This window comes from Salmo salar, chromosome 12 (assembly GCF_965601325.2).
Source record: "Salmo salar chromosome 12, fSalSal1, whole genome shotgun sequence".
Lineage (NCBI taxonomy): Eukaryota > Metazoa > Chordata > Actinopteri > Salmoniformes > Salmonidae > Salmo > Salmo salar.
In genome coordinates, this window is record NC_138302.1 from 24,152,501 (window position 1) to 24,171,767 (window position 19,267).

The window sequence follows — 19,267 nt, forward strand, 5'->3', positions numbered from 1 at the left end:
AATGTACTTTGAAGACATCAACGTCCGCAAAATTGCCCGCCTTCTACGCTATGGCTTCTCATTGGTCGACTCAACTGTTACCACAGTGATACTGTAGCAACCAGTGACTGTATGGTGGCAACCAAGTCATTACTCCACCCACCTCGCCATTCAACGCGCTGATTGGTCGAGATACGTTCTGTCCAATGTTTGTAAATGTTGGTTGGGTAAACGGTAGCGTAGTTCTCAGCGCGCAAATTAAAGGTCCTGCAGCCTTCAAAGTTATTCAACATTTACCTGCTGTGATTTATTTCAAAAGTATCTCGGAAAAAGGACAGAAAAGAAGACCCTGTAACGGTCGGGATCTTTTCAAAACAGACAAGGTAACTACCTTTTCATATGAGTTTTGATTCCCCTTTGAGACTGCTAGCTACTAGCTAGCATTATTATCCTGCGCTACTAGCTAGAATTGGGCTCCACAATTTCTAAGAAATAACGTTGTGAAGTGTGTGTAATATATATATTGTTGGCATTTTGTTCTCACTATAATATGTTGGTTGAACTACTCGCAACTAGCTTGCTAACGTTTGCTGGTTGGGGATAAATGATAGTGAGTTAGCTAACGAGACGAACTGGCTAGCGTAGCTCGACTCGAACAGTTGATTACAATTAGATACGTGGTAGCTACTCAGCTAGCTATTTCTTCTATAAATATTTTAGGGAGAAAATATAGAAATCCGCACACAATGGTCCTGAGTCAGAGTGATGCGGCCAAGAGCCTGACCGCAGCCGCAGCAAAGGGAAATACGGACGAGGTCAGGAGGATGCTAGGGCCTGAATGCAGAGTACACCCCGATACTGTCAATCAATTTGGCAAGACCGCTCTACAGGTAACCAACTTCCTCATTGAACTTTCATTGTGTCCTAGCCTGTAATATTAAGACTCAAACTGTGTTGGCTTTGAATGTAATATAGGTAGCTAACTAAGTCTGTGTGGGTGGGAGAGGGAGACAACAACAGATCTGTCAGCCCATGGTTGCTTCCTCAGAATGGTTTCTTATACCTTGTTGTTTGAATGAAATCCAGTGAAAACCAGAGTTAAACTATATTTTCTTTGAAGCATCAAGTAACAACCTTGTCTATTGCTCATTAATAGCTAAAGTGTTGGACAACCATTCTGACAAATGTACCTAACCTAGCTACCTATATCCTTTATAATTCCCCTGCATTAAATTGTTACAATCCCATGAACTCTCTCCCACTAGGCCTATGTCAAACACTGCATCATGTGATGAATAACATTTGGTAATGCCCTCTAACATCAAGTCTCCTTCTGTTCTCCCTAGGTGATGATGATGGGCAACTCCAACGTGGCCAGCTTACTGTTGGAGCACGGAGCCGACCCAAACATCACAGACAGGCGAGGAGTCTCACCGGCACATGATGCGGCACGCACTGGCTTCGTGGACACACTCCGGGTTCTGGTGGAGTTCGGCGCGTCAGTCAACATGCCAGACCACACCGGCACCCTACCCATCCACATCGCTGTCCGAGAGGGCTACTGGGACGTCATTGAGTTCCTTGCACCACTCTCCAACCTGAAACACCCCAACACCAGTGGAGAGACAGCGGTGGACCTCGCCCGAGCCTCATCGTCATGTACACCGGACGTGGTGGAGCTTCTAGAGAGACAGCTGGAGTCTAAAGTGTTCTCTCACTCCCCACCTCTCCCTCTTTAGGAGTTAGATGGACTCTACCACCAACCCCCCCCCTCTCTATGCCGAATTGGATGGTGCATAGACTCCCCTTCTACACCTACCTTACCTACACTCTCCTCTCAAAATCTGGTGACTTGAATTCGTTGATGTATACTTTACTTTGTAAAGTATGATTTTTAGTAACTGGTCGAGGTTGACTTGTGTTTACCGTCCTGTTTTGGCAGCTTATGGAAGAATAAGTATGGTGGACATTATTTGGACACTATTTTTGCACAGAGCAAAGCACCTTTTGATGGTAAATTTGACCTCTTTGATTCAGGAGTGCACACTTGTACATGGCTTTATTGAGTGTTTGTGATTACTTATATTGCATTATTCCTCATTGTGAAGGAAATTGAACTGTTAGAATTTTTTTTTTTTCTTCCAAACTTTGATATTTTGACTTGACATGGTGTATCCCGTGATGACTACATTGCATGGTAGTTGTGTTTATCTTTGAAAACTTGTCTTTTGTTAGGCGTATTTTGAATTTTACATGTATTTATTTATTGAAAATATTCTTATGAACTTTTGTAAATAGCTACATTTATTGTCAATTTTGTTTTTGAGATGTTATTTATATACAAATACTATTGAAAATTAAGTATTCATTCCTTCTTGGAAGACTGAAGCACAAAATAAAGTGTTTAACTTTACCTTTTTTGTTTCTATTCTATGGAACTTGGCTAAAGAGTTACTGTTGGTAAAATAGCAACAACAGGTTATACAATTTAGAATTATGTCTGACCTAAAATTCAGAACCTTGATCAAAAGAATCTTCTATATTATTACACCCATGAAGTCCATATACAAGGATTTTGATGACAAGTGCAGTTCTCTATTGTGGCCACAGGAGGTCACTATCCAACTAGAGTTGAGGAGCCAAGAAGGGAGGCAAACCCATAGAGAAGTCCTCCATCTTTAGATCTGTGCCATTATAGCGTCTGTGATAGGGAAAGGGGGGTACCTAGTCAGTTGTCCAACTGAATGTACTCAACTAAAATGTGTCTTCCACATTTAACCCAACCTCTGAATCAGAGAGGTGTGGGGGGCTGCCTTAATCAATATCCATGGCACCTGGGGAACAGTGGGTTAACTGCCTTGCTCAGGGGCAGAACAACAGATTTTTACCTTGTCAGCTTGCGGATTCGATCCAGCAATCTTCCGGTTACTGGCCCAATACTCTAACCACTAGGCTACCTGTGGCAGAGCTATTGAGGCTACAACCCATAGGAATCCCCACCCAATTGACTACTTTATAATGGTGGGAGCCCTCAATGGCAATGTTCATGCTGAAACGGGTTATATCCATGAGTTTTCTCTCTCTCTACGGGCAAACCTGACTAGGTGCAGGTGTCCCCATAACACTTTTGAGATAACAATGTGGTGGTTTCATACAATTTCAAGAACCTTCACAAATTCATATGTAGATTATAGACAGAAAATATTTTAAGGCTTAAGAGTCTTCTCTTCGTGGCTGTCATACCTTTGTATTGTAAACCCATTCAGTTGTGTTATTAATCTATTGTATTGGCATTTCTAAAAAAAAACATCTTACATGTGGCCTTTTGACACTGCATTCTCTTAGCTCTGGGCTAAGTGCAGTGTGAATGTGGCTACAGAGATACACTTCTAGATAGAGTACTTTACCTGAGGTAACATTTGTCCATTGTATTATTTTTTTCCACTCATGAGTGTTAACTCCAAGGTGAGTCAACAAGGACATTTCTAATGACTCCACAATGGAATGTACTACACAGAGTAAACACAAAGGTAACGGCAGATATCTGGACTTATACGCACGGACGCACGCACACAGGGATGAATGAAGGCCCTGTTTGGTTAAGAGTGGTCCAGGCAGTTTACCCAAGTCCAGGCATAGAAGGGCACTGCCTGGCACAATGGATGTGTTGTTTTCCTACAGTATGTGCCACAAGCCAAAATTCACCTAACAAAACATCCTTATCACTTCTTCTCTTGACAATAGGGGGAAATAATCTGATCCTAGATCTGTGTCTATGGGCAAACTTGTATTTGGGGCTGAAATAGTGCTTAAGCAGTATGGTGACATGATGATAATGTTATGATTACAATGAACTTTCCTAGTCTGGCTACCAGTAGGTTTAGCTATCATTCCACTCCTTGCCACTCCTTGTCATGCTAAACATCTTTGGCATATGACACGGAGAACAAGGAGTGGAACGTTAGACAAACAGACTGGTACCCATGCTAGACCTTTCCAACATACCGGTTCAATTTCTGTATATTTAGCATTCATGATGAAGTAATATAATGAGTCATTATGAGCTTATCACATCTGTTAGGATAGGAAACATTGACACAGTTTCTGCCTCCCAGATATAGCCTGGTCCCAGATCTGTTTGTGCTGTCTTGCCAACGCCTATGGTCATTATCACGCCAATGACCATAGGCATTAACAACACAGCACAAACAGATCTGGAACCAGGCTATCCCAGATATACAGCACACTGAGTAACTTAAATCACGCAGTTGGTAAACATTTCTCAAGTTTGCTGGAATTAAATTATATTTCTGGGAGGCACCTAGAGGAAGTATCTTCACCTAGAGGAGATGAGATCAACTCCTATTTGTGTAAATATTGCATTAGGATGACCAGACCTGTTGGCTGGTACACACCGAAACAAACATAACATGATACGCATTCAGAGACTTGTGCTCGTGCTCTACTTGCTAAGCAGCACAGTTTAGAGTCAACACCCGATCTATTACTCCTTCCAGGAACAATCCCTAGTAGATCTGATTGTGATTTGTTAGGTGTAAACAATACGGTAAGAACTCCACCCAGCCTATTAAAAGGCCAGAAGAAGCAATTACCATACTTTGTACACCTATCGAATTCCATCAGCTCTACCGGAGTGTCTAGGGCTGAGGTTAGGGCTCTGTTAGGGCTTGTCTATGGCTCTGTCTCGGGGGTTATTAAACTGGGTTGTGTCTGACTAATCCTGGACATCATTTCCAAACTCCAGATCAACCTTTAACTGACACTACTGCCTGAAAGGGAAAGGAAATGATTGGCAGAGCAGAGTGGGACACGTGTGTGTGTGCATGTGCATACCACGGACACACAGTGCTGTCTGCACACCTTTGGAAATTTCCACTGGCTGCTCTCTCTCTATCTCTCTACCCACTCCCCCACCTTCCAACCTAGCCTACTCCCCTACTGTAGCTCCAGCATGAACAGGGAAGTGCAGTTTCCCCCCATTGGCCTTGTCTGTGATTGTCAGTGTGTGGGCTGGCCTGTGTGATTAGGTATTACTGAGGTATGTATGTTCCTGGCTTGGCTGATATGAACCCTTGTTATGGAGACAAAAGGCAGGGCATGACTGGGCTCCTTCTACAGGAGGAGAAACACAACACACTGACAACAGGAACGCTTTGGTGTTTGTGTGTTAACATGGCTGTGTCTGACCCAGTCCATTGTGACATTGTGCAGTAACTTGCATCTGTAAATAATCAGATCAATGGCCTGATGCCTTTTGTACATGTCTGTGTGTTCTAAACTGCTCCCTGATACCTCCGAGCAGTGTTGTAGTACTCCAGTCTAGGACTGTGACTCGACTTGGACTCAACCAGTGGGGAATTGGACTTGGACTCGACCAGTAGTGACTGTCAGAAAACCTCTCTTGCGGCATCATTTAACATACCGTACTAGCTACAACAGCAAATGTTAGAGAGCTGTGTTATCTAGTTATCCTTACAATGTGCAACATATTAACACATTTGACATTTAAACATTTTTTGAACCGCAGCTTTTAGCACTACCAAGGGACTCGTGACTCAACTCGTGACTCGAGTATAAAGAACTTGCAGTCAAGGTTTAGTGACTTGACTACATCCCTGCCTTCTAGTACTATCACTATAGTATAATACTGTAGTAAAGTATGCAACCTGTTGAAAGAGCTGACTCCTCATACTGCTACAGTATTACTACAGTATAGTACTGTCAGCTGACTCCCCATACTGCTACAGTATTACCACAGTATAGTACTGTCAACTGAGTCCTCATACTGCTACAGTATTACTACAGTATAGTACTGTCAGCTGAGTCCTCATACTGCTACAGTATTACTACAGTATAGTACTGTCAGCTGACTCCCCATACTGCTACAGTATTACTACAGTATAGTACTGTCAGCTGACTCCCCATACTGCTACAGTATTACTACAGTATAGTACTGTCAGCTGAGTCCTCATACTGCTACAGTATTACTACAGTATAGTACTGTCAGCTGAGTCCTCATACTGCTACAGTATTACTACAGTATAGTACTGTCAGCTGACTCCCCATACTGCTACAGTATTACTACAGTATAGTACTGTCAGCTGACTCCCCATACTGCTACAGTATTACTACAGTATAGTACTGTCAGCTGAGTCCTCATACTGCTACAGTATTACTACAGTATAGTACTGTCAGCTGAGTCCTCATACTGCTACAGTATTACTACAGTATAGTACTGTCAGGTGACTCCTCATACTGCTACAGTATTACTACAGTATAGTACTGTCAGCTGAGTCCTCATACTGCTACAGTATTACCACAGTATAGTTCTGTCAGCTGACTCCCCATACTGCTACAGTATTACCACAGTATAGTACTGTCAGCTGAGTCCTCATACTGCTACAGTATTACCACAGTATAGTACTGTCAGCTGAGTCCTCATACTGCTACAGTATTACCACAGTATAGTACTGTCAGCTGAGTCCTCATACTGCTACAGTATTACCACAGTATAGTACTGTCAGCTGACTCCTCATACTGCTACAGTATTACTACAGTATAGTACTGTCAGCTGAGTCCCTCATACTGCTACAGTATTACCACAGTATAGTACTGTCAGCTGACTCCCCATACTGCTACAGTATTACTACAGTATAGTACTGTCAGCTGAGTCCTCATACTGCTACAGTATTACTACAGTATAGGACTGTCAGCTGAGTCCTCATACTGCTACAGTATTACCACAGCATAGTACTGTCAGCTGACTCCCCATACTGCTACAGTATTACCACAGTATAGTACTGTCAGCTGAGTCCTCATACTGCTACAGTATTACTACAGTATAGTACTGTCAGCTGACTCCTCATACTGCTACAGTATTACTACAGTATAGTACTGTCAGCTGACTCCCCATACTGCTACAGTATTACTACAGTATAGTATAGTCAGCTGACTCCCCATACTGCTACAGTATTACTACAGTATAGTACTGTCAGCTGAGTCCTCATACTGCTACAGTATTACCACAGTATAGTACTGTCAGCTGAGTCCTCATACTGCTACAGTATTACTACAGTATAGTACTGTCAGCTGAGTCCTCATACTGCTACAGTATTACTACAGTATAGTACTGTCAGCTGAGTCCTCATACTGCTACAGTTTTAGTACAGTATAGTACTGTCAGCTGACTCCTCATACTGCTACAGTATTACTACAGTATAGTACTGTCAGCTGACTCCTCATACTGCTACAGTATTACTACAGTATAGTACTGTCAGCTGACTCCTCATACTGCTACAGTATTACTACAGTATAGTACTGTGTACAACCCTTTATAGTGCTGACCTTAGATTCAGCCCTCATTTATTTATTAACATTGGTTGTGTGACTCACATGCTGAAAAGGTAGTCAAAACCACCAAGGGATGACAACAACAAAGGAATAAGGAAGCTTCACTTGGGTCCACGTTTTTCACTCATTACAGGTGGATTGTAAAAACGTTGTGAAATACAGTTGTGCATTGCCTACCAGTGTCATGATTGTGTGGTTGTGGTGTACTACATTGTAAAAGAACACGTTTCACTTTGTGAATGTACTGCAGTGTATCATAATGAAGCTTACAGTATTACTGTATATGATTAGCTAGTTGAATAGGCCTCCATTTAGTTTCAACTGATGTGCATAAAACACAATGAAAAACATTCATTCAATGAGTCACTCAGTTAATGTGGGAAAAGGTCAAACTCCCAAGACACATTGGCATTGAAAAGATTTCACTCTGCGTTTGTCACATCTCCATGACAGTGATACAAATACCCTTTGTGCTGTATGAAACAACCAGTTGAACAGGATACAGGATCCCCATCCCTTTTACCCTCTGGCTGGATGCAACTGAAGTTCTGTCTTTAGAGATCTCAGAAATATATGATTCCGCTAGTCGTACACAACTAATCTAGCAGGTAAATAAATTGAACATGAGAGGTATAATCTTTGAGAAGAGAGAAACTGATACTTAGATGTTTTCCTCCCACTACCTTGTATCATGTGTGTTCATATCACCCTCCATCCTTTCTATGGCATAAAACAGTAACTCACTTTGCCAGTTTTTCACTGTAAACTTAAGGCTCTAATCAATCCATATCATGGAAATTCAGAGTTAGTGGAGGCTGCACTCACGGTAAACTTTGCATTGGTCAGCTCAATCGGGAATAACCTTTACAGTATTTCTAGTGTGCAATACACTTCAGTGATACAGGTTGAATAGTGCCCTTAACAAGCCTGCAAGACAGCCTTCATGAGCAACGATGTCCAAGCCACCAGCAAGTTAAATAAAAAAAGAGAATCATTAAATGACAAACGCTTTAAGGATGACATTTCATCAAGGACAATTTGATAATCTTTGTATTCAAAAAACATTTTAAAAAGTATAGTCATGGCAATAATTAGGTGAACATGATTTGACCAAAATATATTATATTTGCTAATTATTCTATTGCTATACTGTATGTCCCTCCAAAAAGTCCTTTCTTGAACCTTATATGCTACGGTATGTCCATAGTTCCGTCCTTACTTGTCCTCTCGTACTTTCGGGCTCTTATTTGCCTTTAAAAAAGTGAATGTCTCAAAACTGCAAACCAACCCAGAGGTCCAATCCTTTCCCACGGAGCTGACAGCTCTGACCAATCAAGTGTCACCAAACCTGACCCTTTATCCTATCTCTCAATTGTTGTCAGCAGCCTATACACCAGCAGGAGTAAAAAGCTCTTTAAAGTAAGCAAAGTAAGTGTCTCTCAACTGTCTTTCATCCTGCTCCGTACATCCGACGGCAGTAGATCCAGCAGGTTGTCCTCTACCACAAGATTACTGGTCTTCAACAGGGGACAGTCCCCTATCTCCGGAGGTAGAGAGTCTAGTCTGTTCCCCTTGAGCTCCAGGCGCACTAGCTGGGCCAAGTTAGCCACTCTGGGGCTAAGCGAGAGTAGGCAGTTGTTTCCCAACGCCAGGGTCTTGAGCCTCTTGCAGGAGAACAGCTCCTCCGGCAGCTGTTCCAGGGAGTTAAAGGCTGCTGAGAAGACCTGGAGACTCTGGAGTATCCCTACCTCGGCTGGTAGCGACGTGAGCTGGTTGTGGGACAGGTTCAAGTGCCGGAGCTTGGTGCAGTAGAAGAGACGTGACGGAAGTTTCCGGAGCTTGTTCCAACTGACGTTCAGCGTCTCTAAGGACTTCAGCTTAGCAATGTGCTCAGGGATGTAGGCAATGCCATTGTGCCAGAGACGAAGAGTTACCAGGCGCCGGCAATGTTGTAGACTCAGGATCTCCTCTACTGTCGTCAGCTTGTTTTCCTTCAGGTCCAGTTCCTGCAGGCTTGACAGGCTGAAGACCGCACTGGGGATGCGCTCCAGCTCGCATCCTATCAGCTCCAGAGAGACCAGGTTGGTCAACTTCTTTAGGCTGCTGAAGGCTTGTAGTTTGAGGCCCTCATTATAGATGCAGAGACGCTGGAGGTTGACTGCCACATCCCCAACACTCGGAGGGATCTTGGTTAGGCGGCTGCGAAGCGTCAGGACTCTTAGAGCTTTGAGTTCTCTCAGGGAGTCTAAGGTTGCACTGCGGGAGAGTTCGTGGGTCAAAGTGCCACTCAGGTGGAGCTCTTCGAGACTCTGAAGTGTGTACATCCACATTGGTACCTGCTCCAGTCCTTCAAAGGCTAGCCGGAGGACCTTGAGGTTCTCTCTGAGGTGGGTCAGGGCAGCCAGCTGGAGCTTGGCAGGGCAGTGGATGAGGGACAGCTCCTGGAGAGAACCTAGCTGGATTACACTGGAGGAAATAGTCACGTTGTTTAGCAGCTCCAGTTTGAGAGATTCCACTTCAGGGACATCGAAGACGGTGTCGGGGAGACCCGGGAGCATAAAGAGATGGAGTTCCTGACGGTTGTCGGCGTTCCGGGAGAGGCGGCCCCGCAGCTTCTTGCCGGGCCACTCGTGGTTGAGGTTGACCTGGCGAAGACGGCTCTCGCTGACCTCGGAGAGGAAGACGGCGAAGCGTTTGGAGTAGAGCGCATCGTACTGGTCGCTGAGGTGGAGGAGGAACGCAAAGTCGTTCTTGACGTCTGGGATGTCGTTGATACCCGTCTCCAGTCTAACATGCTCAAAGGAGTACTCTTTAAGAGGTCGATGGAAGAGCCAATAGAGGGTGTAGATACACAGAAGTCCGTAGACTCCCACAAAGCAGATGTAACAGTAGCATAGCTTGGAGAAGAGGTGGGCTTTGGTGTGGTTGCAGCAGTAGATTTCGAAGCCGGTCAGCTCCGGAGGAACTGAGCAACGAACTACAATCTCAATGTTGGGGACCAATGCAGCACTGTAACAAGTGATGAGGACGAACTTGAAGACCTTGAGGGAGGTCTGGAGAACGTACATCAGGTAGAGCAGATCCGCCTCCTCCACATGCGTTCTGAACTTCTTCACCTTCTCGAACAGAGCTTTAGCCTGCTCCCCTTCCTTCTTGTCCAAGAGTGAATCCGCTGGCTGTAGTTCCGGGTTCATTTTCTCTGGATTTGACTTGATGGACGACTGCCGGAGAAGTCCCACCATCTCCTCCTCCGCCCCTGGCTCACTGTCCGGCGAGGCAGCGAACGCCGATGCCATCGACTTCGACATGGTGTTCTTCCTCCATATCACCATCTTTTCCTCACCACGCTCCTCAGACACCTCACTCAGCGCCCGGGTGGTCCATGGCGAGTCGAAACACTTCCCCAGGATGGTGACAAAGATCTCGATCTTGGACGACGTCCCAGGGAACTTGAACCAGAAGCTGCTGGCCACCATGAATATCAATGTGTGGATTACCACCAGGTAGGGGAAGTACTTGCCGTACCAGTGCACGGCCCGTTCGTAGCAGTAATGGTTGACGAAGATGTACTGGTGGATGTCAAGGTTGTTCTTGCGTCCGTACACCTCCCGGATGATGGGGCTGTAAAAGAAGAACTTGGATAGTCCATCTCTAGATGCTGTAGAGACTATCTACTAACCTCGCTCTAACCCAAATACTATTTGAACTCTAAATGTAAACCTTATTCTAAACCTAACCCTAACCTTAGCAAGAAGTTGCTTATCAACAGATCCAAACTATCCAAATAGACATGTGTCTTTTTTCTTTATCTGGCCACCAAATTTCCCCCATTAGGAGCTGGGATTCTAACCTCTAGCTCAAGGCTACCTACCTGACGGGCTTGACTAAGGTATGGTGCTCCCATGTCTCGTTCTCGCCGTGGCTACGGACGTGGCTGCAATCGATGGCCTCTGGAGTTGAGCTGGAGAAATGGCTGGGAAGGCAGGAGATCTTCTCCTGGGTGAGCTATGATGGAGAGAGGGAGGGAAAAAGAGAAAGAGAAGCAGAGTGAGTGCTATTGGAAAGATGAGGCAATGGAACAACATGCAGAGTAGCCACCTACATAACATAAGGCTTAGATTTTTGGGATCTATTTCTTTCCTGTTCCAGTTGATATCTAACAGCCATGGGTTCAAATAGTATTTGTTTTCTTTCAAATACCATTTGAACTCAGGTCTGATATCAACCAATGATTAGGATCGTGTGATGAGAAGATGACATATTAAATACGGAGTTAGTGACCTGATTCCAGGGGAAACATTGATCGATTTAGCCGCGGCGGTGCTAAATACATTTGGGGAAACACTAGTTAACGTGTCTCTCTTTTCCCTTCCCACTTGGAGGTCACCACCACTGATAAGAATTCTTTGTTACGTGGCAGGAGTAGATTCAAACAGGACACACTAATCACATCTAAAATGTTTTCATAATCCAGGGCCAAATGCTTTCTACATTAATTCGCTTTTTAAGTTGTCCTCACATATCACTAATAACAGGTAAACTTGTTCAGGTCAAATTATATTTAATTTACATAAAGTAAGTAATTGCCAAGTATTTTTATTTCATATACTGTAGGCACACCTATTCTTATCGCTACAGGCTACACAATACCAAAATCTGTCAAGATCCAACAGTTCCATTAGGTGCTTACATTCAGCTGTTGCAATGATGCCCCGGGGGCTAATCTGCTATGTGCTTTAAAGACGCACTCCAGCTATCTTTTGAATTTTTCCTGTTGAAAAACAATATCCCAAGAATAAATACAGTAATATACACACACTTAAGGGTAAAGAAATATATGTTTTGAACAAAATAGTATTTTTTAGACAAAACTGCAAACTTCAATAGTTGGCCATCATTACTCTGACTGATGTCATCGATTCTAACGGTGCCTTACAAAAGTTTGACTTTCTCAAGTGGGTCAGCCTGAATTTAAAATGGTTTAAATTTAGAGTTTTTGGTCACTAGCCTACACACAATACCCCAGAATGTCAAAGTGGAATTATGTTATTTTTCTTACAAATTAATACAAAATTATAAACTGAAATGTCTTGAGTCAATAAGTATTCAACCCCTTTGTTATGGCAAGCCTAAATAAATTCAGGAGTACAAATCTGCTTAACAAGTCACATAATAAGTTGCATGGACTCACTCTGTGTTCAATAATAGTGTTTAACATGATTTTGGAATGACTACCTCATCTCTGTGCCCCACACATCCAATTATCTCTAAGGTCCCTCAGTCGCGCAGTGAATTTCAAACACAGATTCAACCACAAAGACCAGGGAGGTTTTCCAATGCCTCGCAAAGAAGGGCACCTATTGGTAGATGGGTAAAAATAAAATAAAAAACAAACATTGAATATCTCTTTGAGCATGGTGATGTTATTAGTTACACTTTGGATGGTGTATCAATACACCCAATCACTACATAGATACAGGTGTCCTTACTAACTCAGTTGCTGGAGAAAAAGGAAACGACAGGGATTTCACCATGAGACCAATGGTGACTTAAAAACAGTTACAGTTTGATGGCTGTGATAAGAGAAAACTGAGGATGGATCAACAACATTGTAGTTACTCCACAATACTAGTGTTATTGACAGAGTGAAAAAAGGAAACCTGTACAGAATAAAAATATTCCAAAACATGCATCCTGTTTGCAACAAGGCACTAAAGTAAAACTGCAAAAAAATGGAAAAGCAATACACTTTTTGTCCCTAATACAAATTGTTATGTTTGGGAAAAATCCAATACAACACATTACAATGAGTACCACTCTCCATATTTTCAAGCATAGTGGTGGCTGCATCATGTTATGGGTATGCTTGTAATTGTTAAGGACTGGGGATTTTTCAGGATACAAAATAAATGGAATGGAGCTAAGCACAGGCAAAACCCTAGAGGAAAACCTAGTTCAGTCTGCTTTCCACCAGGCACTGGGAGATGAATTCACCTTTCAGCAGGACAATAACCTAAAACACAAGGCCAACTCTACACTGGAGTTGCTTACCAAGAAGACAGTGAATGTTCCAGTTTTGACTTAAATCTACTCATCATTCAATGAAAATGTATAACTTCATTGGTGGTTAGTTTGAGTTTAGTCTTACCTGTAAGGTGCATCCGAACACTCCGATCATGAGCATGGCAATACATAGGTATTCCGAGAACACATCCCACCATGGCTTTAGAACCCGGAACTCGGGGTTCTGTGATGAGGCAAAGTTCCGGAACTCAGTTACTGGTATCATCCTGATCACTGTAGAAAAGTGAGGAAGAAGAGGAGGATGCAGAAAGAATGAGGAAGTGACCAGTTGAGGATTAAACCAAAAATAAGCATATCATAAACAACATATGATAATGATAATATCATAATGTATGGCTTTAGTTATAGTCACTATATTACAAAATATCAATGTTTAAGGTTATAGTAAGCCTGCCCAACATTAGAAGATGCAGGTTGACGTTTACTGTCATGAATTTTCCCCCAGAGGCAGAACCAAACGATTTCTGCTATATGGGCAAGCTGTAAAGTCAAAATTGACTATATTGTAAAAATGAGCTTTTTGGTCTGTATTTAAAGTTAGGGTTAGGGATTAGGGTTCAAATCTGATTGTATGTCTTTGTGGCTGTGCCAGCTAGTGACCACTCTGCAGAGCTGCCTACAGGGTGCCCCAGTATCTGTGCATTAGAGACCTCTCTAGCGCCCAGGAAGCTCCGATTCAAACTCCCATTCACCAACTCTGCAAGTGTTATAATGTCAAAATATGTTTTTTACTCACAAAAGAGTTTCGCTAAGCAACTATCTTCATTTACCCCTGTTACGGCTGGTAGGTACTTTCAAAAAAGGTCTAAGTAAACATTTACAAGCAACCTTTTTTGGAATTGCATACCGGCCGTAACGGGAGTAATAGAAGATAGCTGCTCAGCGAATATTTGGTGAGTAACGAATGTACACTCAATTTATTAGGTACACACATAGAGTATCGGGTCGGGCCCCGCTTTGCCTCCAAACAGCCTGACTTTTTCGGTGCATGGCGTTCAATTGTTGCTCAATTGCTATCAAGGGACCTAACATTTGGCAGGAAAAAATTCCCCACACCAGTGCACCACCGCCACCAGCCTGTATCATTGACACCAGGCAGGATGGGGCCATTTTGTTTGTTGCACCATTTTCTGTAAACTGTAGACGGTGTCATGCGTGAAAACCCCAGGAGGGCAGCTGTTTCTGAGATACTGAATCCGGTGCGCCTGGCACCAACGATAATACCACACTCAAAGTTGCTTAGGTCACTCTTTTTGCCCATTCTAACGTTCAATTGAACAGTAACTGAATGCCTCTATGCCTGTCTGCCTGCTTTATACAGCAAGCCACAGCCCCGTGACTCAGGAGCGATCCATTTCGGGAACAGGGAGGTGTGCCTAATAAACTGACATTTGACATTATGACGCTTGCAGGGCTGGTGAATGGGAGTTTGAATCTGAGCTTTCTGGGCATTAGAGAGGTCTCTAACCTCCAGGGCAAGATTCATGACACAATGCCAACCTGCTTAGAAAACTCATCTGACACAAAGACTGGATTATAAGCAACATGTCTCTACCTGATAGTAACCTATAATTTAGGAAGAAAGATTTATTTTGTGTTTTCGAAAGGGGTTGGGGAGGGAATAGAATGTGCTTCTCCTGAGGTGTCTCCTACAGTATCTATGAGCCTTGCATGGGAAAATGAGGAGCCGGCCTGTAGCCGGAACTGTAGTCCAAAGTGGACAAACTACACTGAACAAAAACATAAACGCAACATGTAAAGTGTTGGTCCCATGTTTCATGAGTTGAAACAGAAGATGCCAGAAATGTTCCATATGCAATAAAAGCTTATTTCTCTCAAATTTTGTGCACACATTTGTTTACATCCCTGTTAGTGAGCATTTCTCCTTTGCCAAGACAATCCATCCACCTGACAGGTGTGGCATATCAAGAAGCTGATTAAACGGCATGATCATTACACGGGTGCACCGTGTGCTGGGGACAATAAAAGGCCACTCTAAAATGTGCAGTACACAATTCCTAGAAGCTGAAAATGTTCCAGTTCTTCCATGGCCTGCATACACACCAGACATTTCACCCATTGAACATGTTTGGGATGCTCTGGATCAACGTGTACGACAGCGTGTTCCAGTTCCTGTCAATATCCAGCAACTTCACACAGCCGTAGAAGAGGAGTGGGACAACATTCCACAGGTCACAATCAACAGCCTGATCAACTCTATGAGAAGGAGATGTGTCGCACTGCATGAGGCAAATGGTGGTCACACCAGATACTGACTACTTTTCTTATTTAAAAAAAATATTATTATTGAACCTTTATTTAACTAGGCAACATCTATGTACCCACCTTTTTTTTAAGGTATCTGTGAGCAACAGATGTATATCTGCATTCCCAGTCATGTGAAATCCATAGATTAGGGCCTAATGCATTTATTTCAATTGACTGATTTCCTTATAAGAACTGTAACTGAGTAAAACCTTTGAAATGTTTGCATATTGTGTTTATATTTTTGTTCTGTATTGTATGACAAGACAACAATGGCTGATCAACAAAGAGAGGTCTCTAAGGACAGTGATACAGTTGAGGTAATCATATCTTGGGTGTTTTAAATTCAAGAGGTACATGACCATTTCACAACAGGCTTAGTCATTTTGTCAACCTCGTGCCAGTGTATTTAAAGCAAATAGCCTAGCTAATGACTGAGAATGCAACTATTTCATTCTGAAAACCTTACTTATATTGACCAAAACCAAAACCAGCCTATAACTTATCCTAGATTTAAAAAAACGGACACTTTATGACACATGTATTACAGTACACTACACAATGAATCAGGAAAACACAGCTTATTGCACATGAGCCAATTGATTTTACAGTTCGTTATGGCCTCCGCCATACCTTGTGAGAAAAGCATCTGTCACACAAAATTGAAGACACAATTTTCGTTTACAAAAGTAGTTTGTAATCTATTTCACATAATCTATTTTCAAAACAATTCATGAAAGTTCTTTTTTAAGTTCAAATGTATGAAAGATAAAGAAATCGTTTAAAGAACCAAAAGTTCTCAAATATTTCTGATATGAATTGTTTCAGAGCGGGCAACTTACCTGAGCTCGTGCGAGATCCACGGGGGGGTTAGTCCGCGAGTGTCCCTCCTAACAGACAGTATCAGAACGCCGATACATCGCTGCCAGGCCACTCAATAGGCTATTGAGGCGGGGAAATACTTATTGTTTTCGGCTTTTAGTCGATGACAACATGGACCCAAGTTTAAGTTTGAGATAGTTGTTTGACTGTGAGGTGTCGTTCAGTAGCCTACCACGCCACACAGGATTGTCGAAGTCCATACAGGTAATGCAAGCCTTCCGCCTCCTGAAATACGTACGACGCATCGACGCTTAATCTTACTTTGACTGGCCCACCCAGTGACAGTGTGCCCCCAAAAAAATCAACGGATGTGTCGATTTTTTGCTTACATAGGCAATTAAATAGGAATGTCACCTTGACATTGATCTAGAATGAAGAGAAGTGCATCATCATTATTATTCAGCATTTTTTGTTTCTTTCTTGGTCTGTATAATCAATCATTTATATAACTCCATACTTTTCAATGGAGCCGAGTTGCGATGAGGGTCGGCAGAGTGTACCTCCGACTACATTGTTTCAGTATCAGTCGATACTTGCAGAAATGCCCATTCTTTAATGTGTACCTTGTAACTGTTTGGCCTGTGTAACTACGTTATTTTCTTTGGGTGCTACAACCGTAGTTTTAAAAAAAAGCATTTTACGCGACCTCCACGAAGGGAGACATTGTTAACAGAGAAGGAAGAGCTTAGTTTTGGCAGGGGATGCATAGAATGCATTTTTTAATTTTTATATAAAACTATGGGTTGCAACACCCACTGACAACTCTATAACTATCAGGACAAGCACAGGTACACAGTTAGCGTTAAATCATTTATCTTTATAAAATTATCCATAAGACTGGCAGTGCATGTTTGAAGTGGCAAACTTCATATTCCATTGGATTTCGCGGCGCAATTTGACAGGCATCACATAAAATGCTATTTTTTGCGAAAACTAGATTGCAGCACCCAAGGACAATAACGCAGATAACCATGCGCAATGCCAAGCGTCGACTGGAGTGGTGTAAAGCTTGCCTCCAATGGACTCTGGAGAAGTGGAAACGTGCTCTCTGGAGTGATGAATCACGCTTCACCATCTGGCAGTCCTACTGACGAATCTGGGTTTGGCGGATGCCAGGAGAACGCAACCTGCCCCAATGCATAGTGCTAACTGTAAAGTTTGGTGGAGGAGAAATAATGGTCTGGGGCTGTTTTTCATGGTTCGGGCTAGGCCCTTTAGTTCCACTGAAGGGAAATCTTAACGCTACAGCATACAATTACATTCTAGATGATTCTGTGCTTCCAACTTTATGGCAACAGTTTAGGGAAGGCCCTTTCCTATTACAGAATGACAATGGCCCCGTGCACAAAGCGAGGTCCATACAGAAATGGTTTGTCGAGATCTGTGTGGAAGAACTTGACTGGCCTCAACCCCATAAAAAACTATTGGGATGAAATGGAACGCTGAGTGCGAGCCCGGCCTAATCGCCCAACATCAGTGTCGGACCTCACTAATGCTTGTGGCTGAATGGAAGCAAGTGCCCACAGAAATGTTCCAACATCTAGAAAGCCTTCCCAGATGAGTGGAGACTGAAATAGTACAAAAAAATAAATATAATAATAATAATAAAAAATTTAAAAAAATGCATGAAATGAAATGTATGCATTCACTACTGTAAGTCGCTCTGGATAAGAGCGTCTGCTAAATGACAAAAAATGTAAAATGTAAAACAAATTGCAGCAAATGGGGGTACAAACTCCATATTAATGCCCATGATTTTGGAATGAGATGTTCGACGAGCAGGTGTCCACATACTTTTGGTCATGTAGTGTATATGGAGTTGAGTTTAGGCTACTTATCTAAATCTACTGTAGCCCAGTGCCTATTTTGCATTCCGCTGCCAGATTCACCAAGGGAATGCGAAATGTCAAGTCATCATGAATGGCCAGTACTTACAATTAATTACTTGGTTTATAGCCAACAGCTTGCAGTTACATTATAAAATAAGAAATAATATTGAACAAATATAAAACATTAAACCCTTAATAGTAAAATATGTGAACTATAATCCAAAATCCACATCAATGTTATCATCAATAACTTGTGATATCGTGGCCATCTGGTGGTATCACGAAAATCTGTGTTTAGGCGCCATCTTGTGGCAGCATGATGCAGACCACAGAGTTTCTAAACCCAGAGGAGCAACATTGCGAGACTTCCGGGAACGCTTGTGAAAGAAGACCAGGCCGGAGTTTGGCGTTAGAGAAGTCAATTAGAGAAGTGGAAAAATTCTTCCTTAGTTGTAAACGTTTTCGAAATCTAAAAGACACAACCGAGATTCGAGACAATGTCTTAAGTAGCTGAGCATGCTATGACTAACCTCCTGAAAATGACAAACTGACAAGTTTTCATTTTCGTCAAAAACAACGATATATCGAAGGCATGCCTTTGATTTGACGGCCTGCACATGCAGTTCGGCGCGAGACGACCGTTAAAAGCGATTACGTGCTTCCGCGCATGAATTTAGCCAGCCAAAGTCGCCATGACATCGCATACGAGCGTGATCGGGGATTTCTATTGGAGAAGCAGTTTCTGCCCATCGTCGTACTGTACTCTCTTTGTGCAGACACTCACTGATCAGGGCCCGGTTTCCCTAAAGTATCTTAAGGCCAAGTTCAACGATGGTTCTAACGAACCGGATCCAGGT

At 42.8% G+C, this 19,267-nt stretch overlaps 2 protein-coding genes across 4 annotated transcripts in view; one reads left to right on the top strand and one right to left on the bottom strand.

The window, feature by feature from the left end:
• LOC106564499 (cyclin-dependent kinase 4 inhibitor D) overlaps positions 1 to 2,392 on the top strand; it is a 2,396-nt gene extending 4 nt beyond the window's left edge. The window contains exons 1-3 of one of the 2 annotated variants that reach the window (XM_014130622.3): positions 3 to 362; positions 700 to 869; positions 1,326 to 2,392. In XM_014130622.3, the coding sequence (XP_013986097.1) occupies positions 726 to 869; positions 1,326 to 1,718 (537 nt within the window). In that variant the 5' untranslated portion in view covers positions 3 to 362; positions 700 to 725 and the 3' untranslated portion in view covers positions 1,719 to 2,392. Of the gene's footprint in view, positions 363 to 699; positions 870 to 1,325 lie in introns of both variants that reach the window. The other variant, XM_014130621.3, reaches the window with a different exon arrangement.
• A 5,975-nt stretch (positions 2,393 to 8,367) lies between these two features.
• LOC106564502 (volume-regulated anion channel subunit LRRC8C) lies at positions 8,368 to 17,565 on the bottom strand. 2 transcript variants are annotated; one of them, XM_014130623.3, is made up of 4 exons: positions 16,542 to 17,565; positions 13,499 to 13,647; positions 11,222 to 11,355; positions 8,368 to 10,971 (listed from the first exon to the last, which is right to left on the bottom strand). In XM_014130623.3, the coding sequence occupies exons 2-4, from the start codon at positions 13,637 to 13,639 to the stop codon at positions 8,790 to 8,792; spliced, it is 2,457 nt and encodes an 818-aa protein (XP_013986098.2). In that variant the 5' UTR covers positions 13,640 to 13,647; positions 16,542 to 17,565; the 3' UTR covers positions 8,368 to 8,789. The 2 variants fall into 2 exon arrangements, with proteins under 2 accessions (XP_013986098.2, XP_045547013.1); XM_045691057.2 differs by lacking the exons at positions 13,499 to 13,647; positions 16,542 to 17,565 and adding an exon at positions 12,041 to 12,121.
• Positions 17,566 to 19,267: the final 1,702 nt, after the last annotated feature.

What these genes read in the sequence shown, in the direction of transcription:
- LOC106564502 (XM_014130623.3), bottom strand. Translation starts at nt 13,639, where the DNA reads ATGATACCAGTAACTGAGTTCCGGAACTTTGCCTCATCACAGAACCCC. An exon ending in TGTTCGGATGCACCTTACAG is followed by an intron (nt 11,356 to 13,498) that starts GTAAGACTAAAC and finishes TCTCCATCATAG; the next exon opens with CTCACCCAGGAGAAGATCTC. An exon ending in ACCTTAGTCAAGCCCGTCAG is followed by an intron (nt 10,972 to 11,221) that starts GTAGGTAGCCTT and finishes CTTCTTTTACAG; the next exon opens with CCCCATCATCCGGGAGGTGT.